The sequence below is a fragment of the Euprymna scolopes genome, chromosome 41 (genome assembly GCF_053919585.1).
Source record: "Euprymna scolopes isolate OS-2025 chromosome 41, ASM5391958v1, whole genome shotgun sequence".
In the NCBI taxonomy this organism is placed as follows: domain Eukaryota; kingdom Metazoa; phylum Mollusca; class Cephalopoda; order Sepiida; family Sepiolidae; genus Euprymna; species Euprymna scolopes.
In genome coordinates, this window is record NC_136522.1 from 4,148,188 (window position 1) to 4,168,081 (window position 19,894).

General features: G+C 33.1%; 1 protein-coding gene across 2 annotated transcripts in view; it reads right to left on the minus strand.

The window, feature by feature from the left end:
* The window catches only part of LOC145266312 (zinc finger SWIM domain-containing protein 8-like), a 128,780-nt gene that overhangs the window by 1,768 nt on the left and 107,118 nt on the right, over positions 1 to 19,894 (minus strand). For both annotated transcript variants that reach the window (XM_080121869.1, XM_080121868.1), the window contains exons 22-24: positions 10,734 to 11,314; positions 8,784 to 9,147; positions 5,322 to 5,499 (exon numbers count right to left, since the gene is read on the minus strand). In XM_080121869.1, coding sequence (XP_079977995.1) covers positions 5,322 to 5,499; positions 8,784 to 9,147; positions 10,734 to 11,314 — 1,123 coding nt within the window. The remainder of the gene's footprint in view (positions 1 to 5,321; positions 5,500 to 8,783; positions 9,148 to 10,733; positions 11,315 to 19,894) is intronic.

A 19,894-nucleotide genomic window follows, 5' to 3' on the forward strand; every position in this document is an offset into this window, starting at 1 on the left:
TGTGCAAACTTACCTTTTCAGTGTGAATATTAATTTGTGAAACTGTGTTTCTTTTCTGTTTATTAAATTGTGAACAAACAGAAAGGAATACAGTTTTATTATAATACATGTTTTAATGTTATCCATGTAGCAATAATTAATTTTAACATCTTTTTTGTTGAAATTTTAATTTTAACGCCATTTTCACTGAAATTTTAATGCCGTTTTTATTGACATTTTAATTTTAATGCCATTTTTATTGACATTTTAATTTTAACAACATTTTTATTGACATTTTAATAACATTTTTATTGACATTTTATTTTTAACAACATTTTTATTGACATTTTTATTTTAACAACATTTTTATTGACATTTTTATTTTAACGCCATTTTTATTGACATTTTAATTTTAACACCATTTTTATTGACATTTTAATTTTAACGCCATTTTTATTGACATTTTAATTTTAACGCCATTTTTATTGACATTTTAATTTTAACACCATTTTTATTGACATTTTAATTTTAACGCCATTTTTATTGACATTTTAATTTTAACACCATTTTTATTGACATTTTAATTTTAACGCCATTTTTATTGACATTTTTATTTTAACATTTTTATTGACATTTTAATTTTAACAACACTTATTGACATTTTAATTTTAACAACATTTTTATTGACATTTTAATTTTAACATTTTTATTGACATTTTAATTTTAACAACATTTTTATCGAAATTTTAACAACATTTTTATTGACATTTTAATTTTAACGCCATTTTTATTGACATTTTAATTTGAACGCCATTTTTATTTTAACATTTTTATTGACATTTTAATTTTAACAACATTTTTATTGACATTAATTTTAACGCCATTTTCACTGAAATTTTAATGCTGTTTTTATTGACATTTGAATTTTAATGCCATTTTTATTGACATTTTAATTTTAACAACATTTTTATTGACATTTTTATTTTAACATTTTCATTGACATTTTAATAACATTTTTATTGACATTTTATTTTTAGCAACATTTTTATTGACATTTTTATTTTAACGCCATTTTTATTGACGTTTTAATTTTAACGCCATTTTTATTTAAATTTTAATTTTAACGCCATTTTTATTGACATTTTTATTTTAACAACATTTTTATTGACATTTTTATTTTAACAACATTTTTATTGACATTTTAATTTTAACAACATTTTTATTGACATTTTACTTTTAACATTTTTATTTAAATTTTAACAACATTTTTATTGACATTTTAATTTGAACGTCATTTTTATTTTAACATTTTTATTGACATTTTAATTTTAACATTTTTATTGACATTTTAATTTTGACAACATTTTTATTGACATTTTAATTTTAACAACATTTTTATTGACATTTTAATTTTAACATTTTTATTGACATTTTAATTTTAACATTTTTATTGACATTTTAATTTTAACACCATTTTTATTGACATTTTAATTTTAACAACATTTGTATTGACATTTTAATTTTAACAACATTTTTATTGACATTTTAATTTTAACATTTTTATTGACATTTTTATTTTAACATTTCTATTGACATTTTAATTTTAACACCATTTTTATTGACATTTTAATTTTAACGCCATTTTTATTGACATTTTAATTTTAACAACATTTTTATTGACATTTTAATTTTAACACCATTTTTATTGACATTTTAATTTTAACAACATTTTTATTGACATTTTAATTTTAACACCATTTTTATTGACATTTTAATTTTAACAACATTTTTATTGACATTTTAATTTTAACAACATTTTTATTGACATTTTAATTTTAACATTTTTATTGACATTTTAATTTTAACATTTTTATTGACATTTTAATTTTAACACCATTTTTATTGACATTTTAATTTTAACAACATTTGTATTGACATTTTAATTTTAACAACATTTTTATTGACATTTTAATTTTAACATTTTTATTGACATTTTTATTTTAACATTTCTATTGACATTTTAATTTTAACACCATTTTTATTGACATTTTAATTTTAACGCCATTTTTATTGACATTTTAATTTTAACAACATTTTTATTGACATTTTAATTTTAACACCATTTTTATTGACATTTTAATTTTAACAACATTTTTATTGACATTTTAATTTTAACACCATTTTTATTGACATTTTAATTTTAACAAAATTTTTATTGACATTTTAATTTTAACAACATTTTTATTGAAATTTTAATTTTAACAACATTTTTATTGACATTTTAATTTTAACACCATTTTTATTGACATTTTAATTTTAACACCATTTTTATTGACATTTTAATTTTAACGCCATTTTTATTGACATTTTAATTTTAACGCCATTTTTATTGACATTTTAATTTTAACGCCATTTTTATTGACATTTTAATTTTAACAACAAAATGTCAATATATACTAGTGGGTGGTGTAGTTGCATGCACTTGGCAGAGGAGATGAGTCATAACTGTGATGAATGAAAGGGGAGTCATCCACTGAATTTCATTTTTGATTTGGTCGAACTTTTATCCAAAAGAATGAAACGAGCATCATTGTCTCACCCAAAATAACACGCCAAGCATGCAGGGTCTCCATCAACACGTAAAAAAATTTACTTTCACCATGACTAATGTTTGTGCAAATTTTTTTTAAAAATCCAAGGTGTGATTATTGAGAAAAGTACGAACGAACAAACAGATGAATGGAAGTGAATTACAAGGTCCAATCCCTCCTTTGTTGGGAGACCAATAAAAATTTTAAATAGAAATTGCCATTTTATTAGGTAGGAAGAATTCTTCTGTTGCAGGATATGGATAAAAAAAAATAAAAAGACAAAAATTTTTTAATTAATCTCTTTCTACTTGCTATGGAAACATGAAGTAGTGGGGTTTTTTTGTTGTTTTTTTTTACAGTGATCACCACTTATCAAGGCCCGGAAGCCACTCAGGGATAAGGGTTATTGCAAGTACGTTACGTTAGTGTGGAGATTTGATGAAGTGTTTACTTAAGGGGGCGGCTCATTAGGAATTTGTTAACGTCGGACTTGAAGACATCCAAGTTGTAGTCCGGTGGGAAGCAGGCAGACGGAACAGAGTAATAGATGCACTGAGACTAAAGCTGCTTTCAGGACTGCCAGCAACCACTGTAAAAGAGTAATAAAAAATGCAAGAGAGCTATATGCCCACTCTTAAATCCAAGGTAGCTGATCAACGGCTTGGTTCCCACCAGTTTTGGCAAATAACAAATAGGATCTTGAACAGAAGTGTGCGTTCTATCCCAACCATTATCAATGGACCAGAGGTTATCTCGTCAGCGTCAGACAAGGGTTGTATGTTGATGTTGCATACAAATAAACTTGTTGCAGATGAAAGATGAAAGATAAAAGAAAAGCCACAAAAAAAAAAACAAAAAAAAAAATGTGAAATATTTCTGATTTTGGATTTGACCACCCAGAATTTGATTACTCTTTAAAAGGAGTTCCTTGCTGTGTTTAGGAATCACTAGAGTAATGGCCAGGACATCCTAGCCATTGGGTTTTTGATGTCCCTGTATTAGTGGCAAACTGCCCAGTTTAAAGCAAATGCTGACTAGCCATTATTTCAAGTGGTCTTTCTGAAGTTGTCTGGATGTTATATACATATATGTATATGCAGATGAGCAAGAGAGGTTGGGTTAGGGTTCCCAGAGTCTGACGATCAGTTGGGATCGTGTGCCTTTTCTAAGCAAGATGGACCCGTGGACTCTAAGCCATCTAACATGTTTTGATTTGGTTAGACTAAAATTTCTAAACGGAAATTGTGATTTTATTTGATGGAGGAAGAATTCTTCTGTTGCAACATTTGACTGAGATCACTCAACTCGCATTTCAATCAGTGTGAGAATCGAAGACAGACTTTGTTCTGGCACAATGAGCAAGCAATCGCAGCCTGTTCAATGAAAACAAACAGAGCACAGTCATGTCTATAGAAATTATTTTATTTAAAAACTGTACATTACATTTTTGTCTATTTTACAGTTGGGGAAATGGGGAGCAAGAGGAAAATTCCAACGGCAAGTGGTCTTAGGAAAGATTCTCAGAGTAAAAACTATATTTCACTCTTCTAAATAAAACAATATTTCTTAATGGCTATCTAATATGTCTTAATGGCTATCTAATATTTCTTAATGACTATCTAATATTTCTTAATGGCTACCTAATATTTCTTAATGACTATCTAATATTTCTTAATGGCTACCTAATATTTCTTAATGACTATCTAATATTTCTTAATGGCTATCTAATATTTCTTAATGGCTATCTAATATTTCTTAATGGCTATCTAATATTTCTTAATGGCTATCTAATATTTCTTAATGGCTATCTAATATTTCTTAATGGCTATCTAATATTTCTTAATGGCTATCTAATATTTCTTAATGACTATCTAATATTTCTTAATGGCTATCTAATATTTCTTAATGACTATCTAATATTTCTTAATGACTATCTAATATTTCTTAATGGCTACCTAATATTTCTTAATGGCTATCTAATATTTCTTAATGACTATCTAATATTTCTTAATGACTATCTAATATTTCTTAATGGCTATCTAATATTTCTTAATGGCTATCTAATATTTCTTAATGGCTATCTAATATTTCTTAATGACTATCTAATATTTCTTAATGGCTATCTAATATTTCTTAATGGCTATCTAATATTTCTTAATGACTACCTAATATTTCTTAATGGCTACCTAATATTTCTTAATGGCTATCTAATATTTCTTAATGGCTATCTAATATTTCTTAATGACTATCTAATATTTCTTAATGGCTATCTAATATTTCTTAATGGCTATCTAATATTTCTTAATGGCTATCTAATATTTCTTAATGGCTATCTAATATTTCTTAATGGCTATCTAATATTTCTTAATGACTATCTAATATTTCTTAATGGCTATCTAATATTTCTTAATGACTATCTAATATTTCTTAATGGCTATCTAATATTTCTTAATGGCTATCTAATATTTCTTAATGGCTATCTAATATTTCTTAATGGCTATCTAATATTTCTTAATGGCTATCTAATATTTCTTAATGACTATCTAATATTTCTTAATGGCTATCTAATATTTCTTAATGACTATCTAATATTTCTTAATGGCTACCTAATATTTCTTAACTGAAAATTTTCGATCATTAAATGGTATGGCATATTAAATATTGAATACGAGTCAATTCTCAAAATACTTTTTGAAACGATGAAGAACGAATGGTTAAAAAAAAACAAAAGAAAAAAACATAAAAACGTACATTTGTATACATTTCTGGACCAGTGGGTTGAGGAAGTTTGATCGCAAGCAGTTGTGAACCTGAGTGGGATTGTTGCGGGCCAAATAGTGGGCAGCTTCCCAAATAATGTCGTAGAGAACAAAAGGACTGACCACAGCATTAACGGCGCTGGCACAGAACTGCTGTAGGTAACTGCTGCCTGCAAAATATAAAAATATGCGGTAATATTTTTTATTAATAAAAAAAAAAAACTGTGATACAATAGAAAATAAAAACAAACAATAACATTGTGCAATACTTTTTAAAAAAATTAGAACATCTGTGGCCATTTTTATATGGAAAATAAAATTCTGGCCTTTACAAGCAGCAAAGAAATTATCTTATATTGCCTCCAAAATACAGTAAAAAAACAAAATGTGTTTTGAACTGAAGTTATAGTTTGCTTTGGTTACTATGCTTATTATTCCAGCACTGAACGAGACCACATGATTAATACTGCGATCAGTGTCGGATTAAAGCACCGACTTGAAGTGAAGATAACAATTACAGTCTGTGGCAGCGAATGCACTCAGATGCATGATGGCAACATTAAAGCTGCATGTAAATGTTACCTAAGCAACAAGTACCATACTTTAGCGTATTGGTGCATATTACAAATTATATTTCTTATAAATGTCCGCTCAGGCTCAACTGGCACTTGATGCAAACCACCGAAATATGCAAAGCAGCGATCGAAATCTTAAAATCGCTAGGAAACGAAAAAATAACTTTTATCAGATACTAATTAGAATTTTAAAAAAAAACACAAAAATAAAATATAATCAACTGTAAGTTTTATGTATGAATGTTTCAGTTTTTGTGCAAATAAATAGAAAGATTTTTTTTCGCATAATTAAAAACTAAGGCACTTTCGCATGTTATGCACCAGTTCTATTGGAGGGTATCACTTGCGTCTGTTATATTTTATCTTCGCTGGCTAAATTCATGACAATTGTTTTTTTTTTACAATTTATCAAAAGCCGTCTGCTTTGCTCCTCATTAGCTAACCACGTCTGTTATTGCTTTCTGGTTGGCATATTCCAGCAATTTGCTTAAGTTTCCGATCGATCCCTACCAAACATTTACGCAAAATTCGTAATATGCACCAGAACCAACTTGAGTGTCACTCAATAACATTAGAAAAACAATGCTTACCTAACTTGAGTGTCACTCAATAACATTAGAAAAACAATGCTTACCTAACTTGAGTGTCACTCAATAACATTAGAAAAACAATGCTTACCTAACTTAAGTGTCACTCAATAACATTAGAAAAACAATGCTTACCTAACTCGAGTGCTACTAAATAACATTAGAAAAACAATGCTTACCTAACTCGAGTGCTATTTAATAACCTTAGAAAAACAATGCTTACCTAACTCGAGTGCTACTTAATAACATTAGAAAAACAATGCTTACCTAACTCGAGTGCTACTTAATAACCTTAAAAAAACAATGCTTACCTAACTCGAGTGCTACTTAATAACATTAGAAAAACAATGCTTACCTAACTCGAGTGCTACTTAATAACATTAGAAAAACAATGCTTACCTAACTCGAGTGCTACTTAATAACATTAGAAAAACAATGCTTACCTAACTCGAGTGCTACTTAATAACATTAGAAAAACAATGCTTACCTAACTCGAGTGCTACTTAATAACATTAGAAAAACAATGCTTACCTAACTCGAGTGCTACTTAATAACATTAGAAAAACAATGCTTACCTAACTCGAGTGCTACTTAATAACATTAGAAAAACAATGCTTACCTAACTCGAGTGCTACTTAATAACATTAGAAAAACAATGCTTACCTAACTCGAGTGCTACTTAATAACATTAGAAAAACAATGCTTACCTAACTCGAGTGCTACTTAATAACCTTAGAAAAACAATGCTTACCTAACTCGAGTGCTACTTAATAACATTAGAAAAACAATGCTTACCTAACTCGAGTGCTACTTAATAACATTAGAAAAACAATGCTTACCTAACTCGAGTGCTACTTAATAACATTAGAAAAACAATGCTTACCTAACTCGAGTGCTACTTTATAACCTTAGAAAAACAATGCTTACCTAACTCGAGTGCTACTTAATAACATTAGAAAAACAATGCTTACCTAACTCGAGTGCTACTTAATAACCTTAAAAAAACAATGCTTACCTACCTCGAGTGCTACTTAATAACATTAGAAAAACAATGCTTACCTAACTCGAGTGCTACTTAATAACCTTAAAAAAACAATGCTTACCTAACTCGAGTGCTACTTAATAACCTTAAAAAAACAATGCTTACCTAACTCGAGTGCTACTTAATAACCTTAAAAAAACAATGCTTACCTAACTCGAGTGCTACTTAATAACCTTAAAAAAACAATGCTTACCTAACTTGAGTGCTACTTAATAACCTTAAAAAAACAATGCTTACCTAACTCGAGTGCTACTTAATAACCTTAAAAAAAACAATGCTTACCTAACTTAAGTGCTACTTAATAACCTTAAAAAAACAATGCTTACCTAACTCGAGTGCTACTTAATAACCTTAAAAAAACAATGCTTACCTAACTCGAGTGCTACTTAATAACCTTAAAAAAACAATGCTTACCTAACTCGAGTGCTACTTAATAACCTTAAAAAAACAATGCTTACCTAACTCGAGTGCTACTTAATAACCTTAAAAAAACAATGCTTACCTAACTTGAGTGCTACTTAATAACCTTAAAAAAACAATGCTTACCTAACTCGAGTGCTACTTAATAATCTTAAAAAAACAATGCTTACCTTACTTGAGTGCTACTTAATAACATTAGAAAAACAATGCTTACCTAACTCGAGTTCTACTTAATAACCTTAGAAAAACAATGCTTACCTAACTCGAGTGCTACTTAATAACCTTAAAAAAACAATGCTTACCTAACTCGAGTGCTATTTAATAACCTTAGAAAAACAATGCTTACCTAACTCGAGTGCTACTTAATAACATTAGAAAAACAATGCTTACCTAACTCGAGTGCTACTTAATAACCTTAAAAAAACAATGCTTACCTAACTCGAGTGCTACTTAATAATATTAGAAAAACAATGCTTACCTAACTCGATTGCTACTTAATAACATTAGAAAAACAATGCTTATCTAACTCGAGTGCTACTTTATAACCTTAGAAAAACAATGCTTACCTAACTCGAGTGCTACTTAATAACATTAGAAAAACAATGCTTACCTAACTCGAGTGCTACTTAATAACATTAGAAAAACAATGCTTACCTAACTCGAGTGCTACTTAATAACCTTAGAAAAACAATGCTTACCTAACTCGAGTGCTACTTAATAACATTAGAAAAACAATGCTTACCTAACTCGAGTGCTACTTAATAACCTTAGAAAAACAATGCTTACCTAACTCGAGTGCTACTTAATAACATTAGAAAAACAATGCTTACCTAACTTGAGTGCTACTCCAAGAAGCATCTTGACATCCTCACCATAGGGAGGGTTCCGAGCATACTTGATTTGCGGCCGGTCATTGCGGCCTAATGTTTCCATGGCCAACATGCCCACCCGGTACGCAGCCATCAGATAATTCATCTGCGTCTGGTTGTTGATGGATGATGAAGGCTGGAGATTTGCTTGACTCCCTTGCTGCGATGGCTGCCCAGGAACACACATTTGCTGTTGCTGCTGACCGGGTACACATGTGGATGATGTAGGTTGGCAGGGTGTGAACACTGGTGGCTGTTCCACATGTTGTACGTTGGTCCCAGTAGTTGCAGAGCTGTTCCCATGCATAGGCTGCAAAGTGCTCACCTAACAGAAAAAAAAAAAAAACCCTTAGATCCTTTCGATTTAGATTTGCTTAGTTTCGTAAGTTTATATCAATCATCGCCTCGAAATATGAATTTCTGTTTTTCAAATAAATCCGGCATAATCACGTTGACAAACAGAAGTTAAGCAACGTTGAGCCTGGTGAGTACCAGATGGGTGACTCTTAGGGAATACCAGAAGTTGTATGTAGGCGGATATTGACACCTCTCTGCAAGAGCTGCAAAAACATAACGTCATTATTTCCCCTAACAGGGATATACATGCGACTTTGTGAATTCCATATTGCCATGAAACTTTCTCCTTTGGAGGAAGTTCATTAAATACACCTATCATTAGTGCAACAGTTTTATTTTTTCATTTCAAATAAAAGGGAGTTCACGAATATAAGGTGAAATATAACATCAAAAAGGGCCATTAAATTCCAACATCTGATCATTAAAAAGAACCATTAAATGTAACATATGATCATTAAAAAGAACCATTAAATTCCAACATATGATCATTAAAAAGAACCATTAAATTCCAACATATGATCATTAAAAAGAACCATTAAATTCCAACATATGATCATTAAAAAGAAGCAATTTTTGATGGAAACAAAAGATGTATGTACTCATTATTTTACTATATTATAGGACCATTAAATTCCAACTTGTCATCATAAAAAGGACCATTAAATTCCAGCATGTGATCATTAAAAAGGACCACTTAATTCCAGCATATAATAAATTTATAACTTAAAATATTGCAGCATTAAGAACTGATTATATAATGTTATAAATTGAATTTTTTAAAAAATTCTTAATGCTGCAATATTTTAAGTTATAAACTTATATTTTTTACTAGAATATCTTGTCTTTTTCATTTCCAGTTTTAACAACTAGTCCTTTACTTTTCCATGTTTAAGCTTAACTATGCTTGCATTTTTCTATTGTAATCCATGATTTTTTAAGGCTTCCAATAAATTCACTTGTTCTTTGTTTAATTTCAGTCTTATTTTTTTTACCCTATAAACATATGTAATAACAATGTATGGCACTCATCTGCTTTCAATAAAATCCCCCTAATTATCTCCATTTCATACTTTTATTAGTGAATTAGTAGCAACAGTAGTTGCTGAAGCAACATGGTTGCTATGGAAACCAGTCATGAAAAACGTCGCTCACCTTATATTATTTTTTACGATTTTGAACACCAGAAAATTAATCGTAACTTTTGTTTTACTGAACGAAAATTGAAAATTTCTTTTTCACAATATAGCTGAGAAGGTGATCTATAAACTGTAATATTTATTTGTTTGAAATTTGGTCGAGAAATGAGTGAGCGGTGAAGTTTTAAAGCAGTTCTAAATGACTAAAACTGCCACTTACACATATATTCAAACACGGTAGTGCTTGAATGATAAAAGGCTTACTAATCAATTGTAAGAAACGATTTAAAAAAAAAAAAAAAAAAAGAAGGAAAAAGGAAGAAAGATATAAACATGAAATGCGTATCAGAACCATAAAAAATGAGTTAAGTGAAAAAGAAAGCATTTTATGAGCAAGAGTAAAAGATTCGCTCCTCACCTGGCAATTGGGGTTAGGATAAATCTGAACGGTTGGCCCCAAGTGTCGAATATGACTAGTTCCGTTGAATATCTGAGCTGTGCTATGGTGAACGCTCTGTATGTTACCAACAGTGAATGGCGCCTGATTCTGGTAGGAATAGGTGGTGATATACGCACCCGGGTGGTGCATATTATTATGAAGTGGAACGTGTGTGGTCTGAGGAGGTGGAGGTGGTGGTGGGGGTGGAGGTGGATACTGATGGTGATTGAAGAAGCTGTACGTTGGCACATATGTGGTTGGATGGTGTGGGAGTTGACTGCCCTGCGCTGGCCCTGGCAAAGTGTACGGTATTACCATAGGCGCTGGGTGGTTGAGGTGGTTGGAGGAATGCAGAATGATCTGAGGAGGGGGTGGCGGAGGCGGGGTGCTCTGTGACGACACTCCAGATGTGCCGGACGTGTGGGGTCCCTGCTGGTTGAAAGGAATCATGGGTAGAGTGGAAGATGAGTTGGCCTGGTCGCCAACGGATTCGACTATCAGGGGCAGGTTGGAATCCTCGTCTTGAGTGCGCGATACATCCACGGACAGAGATGGATCGCCTGGAAGAAAGATACAAAATAGTTTTGGAATTAGCCAACAGACTGAACAAAAGAGGAACAAATGAAAATGCTCACGTAAAAAGTAAAAAAGTGACGACGACGACGATGTAGGTTTATTTGTTATAAGCGAAGTAAAAAAAGAAAACAACGTTAACACTTAAGCGGGAAAAAAAAACACAGAAAGAACTAACATAAGGCAAACGAACGATGAAAACAGAAAAACGAACATGTGAAAAATGGCTTAAATAAGCCTGTTTCGATATTAAAATTTAAAAAATCGGTGGGTACCCAGGTGTTTTGGAGTGTGCGGTCGGGGGTGGATAAGTGAAGTAAAAAAAAAAAAAAACAGAAAAACGAACGTTACGTGAAAAATAGCTTAAATAACACAGGTTCAATATTTAAATTTAGAGAAAAAAAAAAAAAGACATCTCACACCACGATTCGAACCCAAAACATCTAGACAATGAACCAACGCGCTAATCAACTGATCTAACGCGACATACACAAAATTTGTTCAGTTTTTCAACTATGTAAAGTAAATCAGGTCATGACGTCATCTGACGCATGCATAGAACCGGTCGAGAGGACCGTTTTTGTTATAAATCGGTTTGTTTGTTTTTAAAAACCCGCTCCCTGTTTATTAGGAGGAGCGAAATGAAAGCTACAGTCTGATATGACGAAGTTGACCCGGCGTTGCCCGGGTGTTTTTCGGGGTATGTAAAAAAACCCGAAGCGTTGACGACGCGCAGTTGGAAAATAGTACAGTGTTAAAAAAACAAACAGGTACGCGTTTTTGATTGACGTGACGCCGAAAGGTATTCAGCAGTTACGATTTTGTGCAGGACAGTTTTGAATAAATCGATTTGTTTGTTTTTAAAAACCCGCTCCCTGTTTATTAAGAGGAGCGAAATGAAAGCTACAGTCTGATATGACGAAGTCGACATTGAACAAACGTTACTTCGCTCTCTTGAGACAACTGGCTTTCGGCCTGTGGTTAGAGTCGAGTTTCGCATTTTTTTATACCGAAAACCGAATGTAACGCGTGCCGATGCGGGAAATGTGGAATAATTAACGTTTGAATGTTAATAAAATTAAATAGACAGGCGAGCTCCGTGGATAACTCTGAGATATTACAATTTATAGATGTATAGATGTAAGAAGTTGTGAAGCGAGCAAGCGCTTCTTTGAAAGAAGCCTTTTGTGGACATTGAGGAAAAGCGAACATACATACACACATACATTTTCGCTTTTATATATATAGACTAGCGAGGGGTACCCAGCGTTGCACGGGTGTTTTTCGGGGTATGTGAAAAAAACCCGCAGCGTTGACGACGCGCAGTTGGAAAATAGTAAAGTGTTTAAAAAAAAAAACAGGTGCGCGTTTTTGATTGACGTGACGGCGATAGGTATTCAGTAGTTATTTTGTGCAGGACAGTTTTGAATAAATCGGTTTGTTTGTTTTTAAAAACCCGCTCCCTGTTTATTAGGTGGAGCGAAATGAAAGCTACAGTCTGATATGATGAAGTCGACATTGACCAAACTGGCTCTGGGCCTGTGATTAGAGTCGAGTTTCGCTTTTTTTATACCGAAAACTGAATGTAACGTGTGCCGATGCGGGAAATGTAGAATAATTAACGTTTGAAAGTCAATAAAATTAAATAGACAGGCGAGCTCCGTGAGTAATTCGTAGATATTACAATTTATAGATGATATAAAAAGTTTTAAAAAGTTGTGAACTGAGCAAGCGCTTCTCTGAAAGAAGCCTTTCGTGGACATCGAGGAAAAGCGAACATACATACACACATACATTTTCGCTTTTATATATATATAGATATAGACTAGTAAGACTACCCGGCATTGCTCAGTGACATTAAAAAAATAAATAAATAAAAAATAGGTGTTAAATAGTGTGAAGTTTCTCACTTGGGGAAAATTGGTGCAATATTTTTGGTAGAGTAAAAGGGTGAGATAAAAAAAAATTAAAAGGATCTATTTATAGAAAAAGGTAATAGGAACTGACCAATCAAATGGAACAATGCTTTTCTATCAACCAATCAGAAACCGGAATCACTCCATAAAATATACTGACTCTCTTAAGAATTCCTACGCCTAACTTTTCCGTCTCTACACGGGAAAGAACTTTGCTCTGTCTCAGGATTCTTCGGACTGGCTACCCTACTGGAAACTATGTTCCGTCTTCATTTTCAAGCTTTTCTAATTCAAAGTTCTTCCTGATTGATACTGCAGGGCAAATTTATCTTTAGTTGACCTTTGACAACTAAAGATTTTCATTTACTAGCAAAACCCACATGATTTTTAGAATATGGCATCTTCATTCTGTGATGAGTATATACATCATAAACATTTTACTGTATATTTTTTTTAATAAGTCTAATTCTAAATATACAAAAAATTTTATATTGATACTTGAAGGTATAAACATTCTAATTTCTTCAGATATTTTTTAAACAGCCTTCATTTAAAAAAAAAAGAAAAGAAAACTTTTTGGGGGTTTGTTGCATATTTTTTAAGCTTTAGCTGGACATAGACAACTACTGTTTATATAATAGACGAACCAATATTGTACATCTATATATATAAAAGCAAAAATGTGTGTATGTATGTTCGCTTTTTGTGTATGTCCAAGAAAGGCTTTTTTCAGAGAAGCGGTTGGTCGGCTTGCAACTTCTTAAAACTTTTTATATCACATATAAATTGTAATATCTCCAAGTTAACAACGGAGCTCGGCTGTCTATTTAATTTGCTTGACTTTGGGAAGATAAATATTCAACATTTGTCGCTCGCCGCATGTGGATTAGTCTTTTTCCTATAATAAAAGCGACACTAATTCTGGCGGTATTTTCCGTCTATCGGCGGAAATGTCCAAAAGCAATCAGATTTGATCAATATGGAAATATTTTCCTTATATCAAACAATTGCTATTCAAATTGGACAAGGGAAGCTGGTCCCCCCCCCCAACATCTTGGGGAAACAAAAATAAAAAAGCTTTCCGCAGTAAATGAAATACTATCCCGCAGTTAAACTTGACCTCATCAAGTCATTAAAACATGCACCTGCCAATTCTAAGTAATTAAATAAATTCAAACGTGTTTCCGTTAGTATCTCGCGGTGAGTCAATGGTTAAAGTTGCACACTTTTTTTTTTTCACACTTTAATTTCCAACTTCGCCGCAAGGGTTCGGGTTCGATCCTCATACTCACCTACCAAAACTTTTTTTTTTATTTTAACTCCCCTCTCGGAGTTTTGATTTACCCAAAACCACACACACCTCCAAACACTCGGGCAACGCCGGATAACCCCTGCTAGTCTAATAAGTGAAAGGCAAAATGTGTGTGACCATTTCGTGTATGTCTCGCAAAAGCTTTTTTCGCCGATGCTCTTGAGGGGGGTTACTATCGCTTAGAACCGTTTATATACCCCCTAGATAATAATATCTACAATTTGGGAAAGCGTGTAGCGTCTAGATTTACTTACAGTGACTTTACAAAATTATTGCTATTTCAGCCAGTCTTGTGTTCATTCAGCTTTTAAAAAAAGTGAAACTAATTCAAAGCTAAGGCACCGTTCCCGGCAATCACACCGGGAAATGTCCAGAAACAATCAGCTTTGATCAATGTGGGGCCAAACTCCTTATATCAGACAATTGCTCTTCAATCTGGACAATGGGGAGCTGGTTTCCTCCTCCCCAACATCTTGGGGAAAAAACCAGTCAAAGTTGGGTAAACAATTGACCTCATTAATGAGGTCAAATAGAAGCAGTAGAGTTAATTATTGCGGCCACGTATCAATTCTGTTTTTAATACTTAAATAGATAAATTCAAACGTATTTCTGTTAGTATGTCACGGTGGCCCAGTGGTTAACGTCGCACGATTTTTTTTTCACACTTTAATTTCCAACTTTGCCTCATACTCATCTAACAAATTTTTTTATTTTATTTTACCCCCCCCCCCGGAGTTTTGATTTACCCAAAACCACACACACCTCCAAACACTCAGGTACCCCCTGCTAGTCTAATAAGTGAAAGGCAAAATGGGTATGTGCGTATGTCTGTGAAAGGCTTTTTGCGTCGGGATTCTCGTGTCGGATAGATTCCAAGAGAAGTTTTCTTATACTTCCTAGATCGTAATATCTCAGATTTGCAAACGGACATCGTCTCTATCTCTTTTTTGATAGAGTTTTTAAAAATTCCCTCGTTTTGAGTGGTTGTCTTTTTCGTATAAATAAAACAAAACTAATCAAACGAAAACTGGCGCCTGGCCTTCCAGCTGGGTAGTATCTATTATGTATTTGGTCCTTGGTCGATGTAGGGGAAATCTTTCATGCTGAGGCAATTACTATTTATTTGCCCCCTTTTTTTGGCCTAGTTGCTTTTCCACCCCCATTAAAAAAGACCTTCGTGGGCGATTTAAAAGCAATGCTATTTCTGCAAGTCATCTTTTTGATTGACTACGAGGGGCGTGCAATAAGTAATGCCCCTGACCTACTTCCCATAACAGTAGAGCAACAAAACTTGGCACAGTTATTAGTCTTTCTCTACATAGGAACCACTCAGAGTTATGCATTTCTCCCATCTCTGGAGACCGTTTTCATAGAACACCCCAGGTTGGTCCTCCAACCACAACGTGACTTCAGAAATCAAGGCTGCATCATCTAGGAAACGCTTTCAGAGGGTGCAAGGTCAGGAGAGTATGGAGGATGGGGAAGGATTTCATAACCACACGCCCGTGCTTCTGATCTGACGACATGAGAGTTGTGGACCAGAGCATTGTCCTGCAGGATGAGGGTACCTTTGCTGATCTTGCCCTGCCTCTTGATTTTGACAGCTTCCCTTAATTTCCTCAAAAGTGAAACATAATAGGCTCCTGTAATTGTGGTACCCTTTGCCAGAAAATCTGTCATCACTACTCCGTCCTGGTCCAAGAAGACTGTGAGCATGACTTTGCCAGCGGAGAGCTGCACCCTTGCCTTCTTTGGAGGTGGTGAGTCCAAGTGCTTCCACTGCATTGACTGGGCTTTGGTCTCTGGATTATAGTGATGGACCCAGGTTTCATCCTGTGTAATCAGTCTTTTGAAAAACTGACTCATCTTCTTGGCACATCTCCAAATTCATCCTCAAGCACTCGACGCGTTCTCGCTTCTGGAATGGTGTGAGCAACCTGGGAATCCATCTGGCAGACACCTTATGCATATGCAAATGGTCATGAATGATAGTTTCCACAGACCCTGTACTAATCTTGACACCTTGGGCTATTTAGTAATGCGCTGATCTTCCAAAATGGCAGCCTCAACTTGACGGACAGATGCCTCATCAATGGCAGAAGTGGGGGGGGGGACCAGTTCTGGGAGCTGCTTCCACAGACTTCTGGCCATGTTTGAATTTACGATGCCAGCATTTTACAAGGTCATATGATGGGGCATTATCACCATCAGTTTCTTTCATTTCATTAAAAGTCTCCTGTGGTGTGCGTGCTTTCAAATACAAAAACCAGATCACTGCTCAACATTCAACAGGCTCCATTTCACACCTGACTCAGTTCAAACCCCTGTAAAACAGAAACCACAATTAGTTCAGAGCTGTAATTTGCCACATAATTCGTAGAGATATAAATCATTGCACATGAAAACTTTCAGCTAGATCAGACAACTGGAAGTGGGTCAGGGGCATTACTTATTGCATGCCCCTTGTATGTTAAATTTGAACGCTTTACACTTCCGGTTGTGTCATGGAGTAGGGGTAAGACGTCAAGTTTTCTTTCACTTCCTTTTCCGCCTTCACATCACGGGTTCGAGCCTACCTGCCTACTACCACTTTTTTTTTTTTTTTTTAACACACCTACCGGGCAACGCCAGGCACCCAGGCTAGTTTTGTATAAAATCCATCAGGATCAGGTGAAAGATCAAAACAATGTTCATAAAAACATGCCTTTGTTTCTACATGAATCCAAATATCAGATACAAAATTTTTGCCAGTTTGCAAAATGGAAAATTTAAACCATTGTCATTTATTTTATGCATATTATTATCACCATAATTTATAACTTTATCTTTCAGATTATTAAAGCGTTAGGTGCTTATGCATCTTTGTTACCACGTTATTTTTTTTTAAAATAGTATTTTCATGTTAAATTCCAATTTTGCCAAATATTTTTCTTAAATTGTTAGGTGAAAGTACAGAATAATTACAAAACACCTTCTCCTTGCCGTGTTAAGAATGGCTTTCTAAATAACATTATTTTAGTGTGATAACATAGATGCACAAGTACTAAGCGTTATTCACATTTTTCTGCAATATTCTCCGCCATGTTGACCCGAAAACAACCTTCTTTAGTCAGCAGAAAAAGAGTCATCTTTCATCGTGATAATTTGAGTTGGGAAATCTTGCCCCATCCTGCATATTCTCATGACCTCGCTCCCTCTGAATATCACTTATTTTGAGGATAACAAAACTATTTAGATCACCTTAGGTTAACATCATGAAAGGAGATTGAACATAAGGAGTTAGGTTCATATTTCACATCAAAACTTAAATTTTACAATCAAGGCATTTATAAGCTTTGTTGACAGATAGAATCAAATTACAAAACGCTTGTCTCTAAAATTATAATTTATGAATCAATAATTTCATAATAATTACCCGCCCAAGTTTCCTTACACTGATCTCCATTATTTTTTGCTTGAAATCAGTGGCGTAGCAACTATTTTTGCTACCTAGGGTGGTCATAAAATTAATGTGGTCATAAAATTAATGTGGTCATAAGATTATCTGGAATGTGCTTTCTACGCCACTGTTTGAGATACAATGAAGTTATTTTTAATTTGTTTGCACATTTTTTTTTTTAAACGTGTAAGAGAAATAACTATTTTTATATTCTTTTTTATATTCTTCAAGGAGTTATTCCCTTTGCTGGTTTTGAATTTTTGGTCATAATTAAAAATTTTTTTTTTTTTTTTTTACCTGGGAGTCACCACTTATCAAGGCCCGGAGGTCACTCGAGGATAAGGGTTATTGCGTGTACAGTAATCAATGGGATAATATCGTAGTAATCATTAGTAATGGAAATTTGGTAAATGGGATTACTTAAGGGGGAGGTTTATCAAGAATTTGCTTATGTTGGACTTGGAAGACATCCAAGTTGTAGTCAGGTGAGAAACAGGCAAATGGAAGTGAGTTCCATAGGCGTGCAGTTCTAAGAAAGAAACTTTGTTCATGGAATCTACGTTTTGGTTTAGGTACAGATAAAGAGTGAGGGAAATTATATCATTATCTGTCAAGGCAGGACTACATAATTTTTTTTTTTTAAATAAACTGCAGTTAAGGAAGGCATTTTATTTTCAGTAACAAATGGAAATTGGCTAGCTAGAATCAAAGATAGATCTGTCAATTTCAGTGATATTTAGACCCAACTTTAAAAACCTTGCATGATAATGTTAAAAGACAAAAAAATTGGTACTTCTTTACGATAAATTTCTCATGAAAAGGTTTTCTTTTAAATATGAAATGAAATACTTTATCTTAATAAATAAATGCTAAAAGACAAAAAAAAAAAATTGGTACTTCTTTACGATAAATTTCTCATGAAAAAAAAGTTTTTTTTCAAATACGAAACAAAATACTTTATCTAATAAATAAAAATGCATAATTCAACACTTGAAAAAATATGACCATCTGATTTTAAATTCAAAGATTCAGTTTTTTTATGCGTTCAAATGTAAATATTTATTTTGCTGCCGTTCTAAATAATCTTTTTCGATTGCCAGATTTAACAAGACTTTGTGGATTTGTTGTATCATCGAACAACAACTTTTTTTTTTAATCAAATCTGTGTTGTATTACATTTCTGAATTTTTTTAGATGGGAATTCATATTATTTGGATTCATCGGACTACTGTTCTCATTTTGAATATCACTTTCACAACATTTCGGTTGATGTAATCTCCGACGTTCTTCAGGTGTATCTAGTTGAACTCGAGAATCTGAACACAATATGGGAACCATTAATTATAAATAATAGATAATATATGCAGTGATAAATAAACAACAACAAAATCTATTATATAAAGGGCAAAATGGGCGCACGCATCTGTATGACCACGAAAGGCTTTTTGCATTGGGCTTCTCGCGTCAGATTCCATGAGAAGTTTTCACATACTTCCCAGATTGTAATATCCTGCATTTACAAACGGATATTGTCTATCTTTTTTTTAAACAAAATTCCCACCAGTCTTGAGTGTTTGTCTTTTTCGTATAAATAAAGTGCAACTATTTGAACACAAGCGCCGACCTTCAGGCCGGGTAGTATCTGTTCTGTAATTGGTCCTTGGTCAATGTAGGTGAAACCCTTCATACTGAGACAACTATTTATTTGGATACTGTGAGAATGCCCCCTTTTTGGGGGAGCTGTTTTTTTCCCCCACATTAAACTAATTCGCTTTCGTGGCAGGTTTAAAAGCAACAGCATTTCTGCAAGTCATCTTTTGTTTTTGATTGACAACGTTAAATTTGAATGTTTTAGACTTCCGGTCGCGTCATGGAGTAGCGGTAAGACGTCAGATTTTCT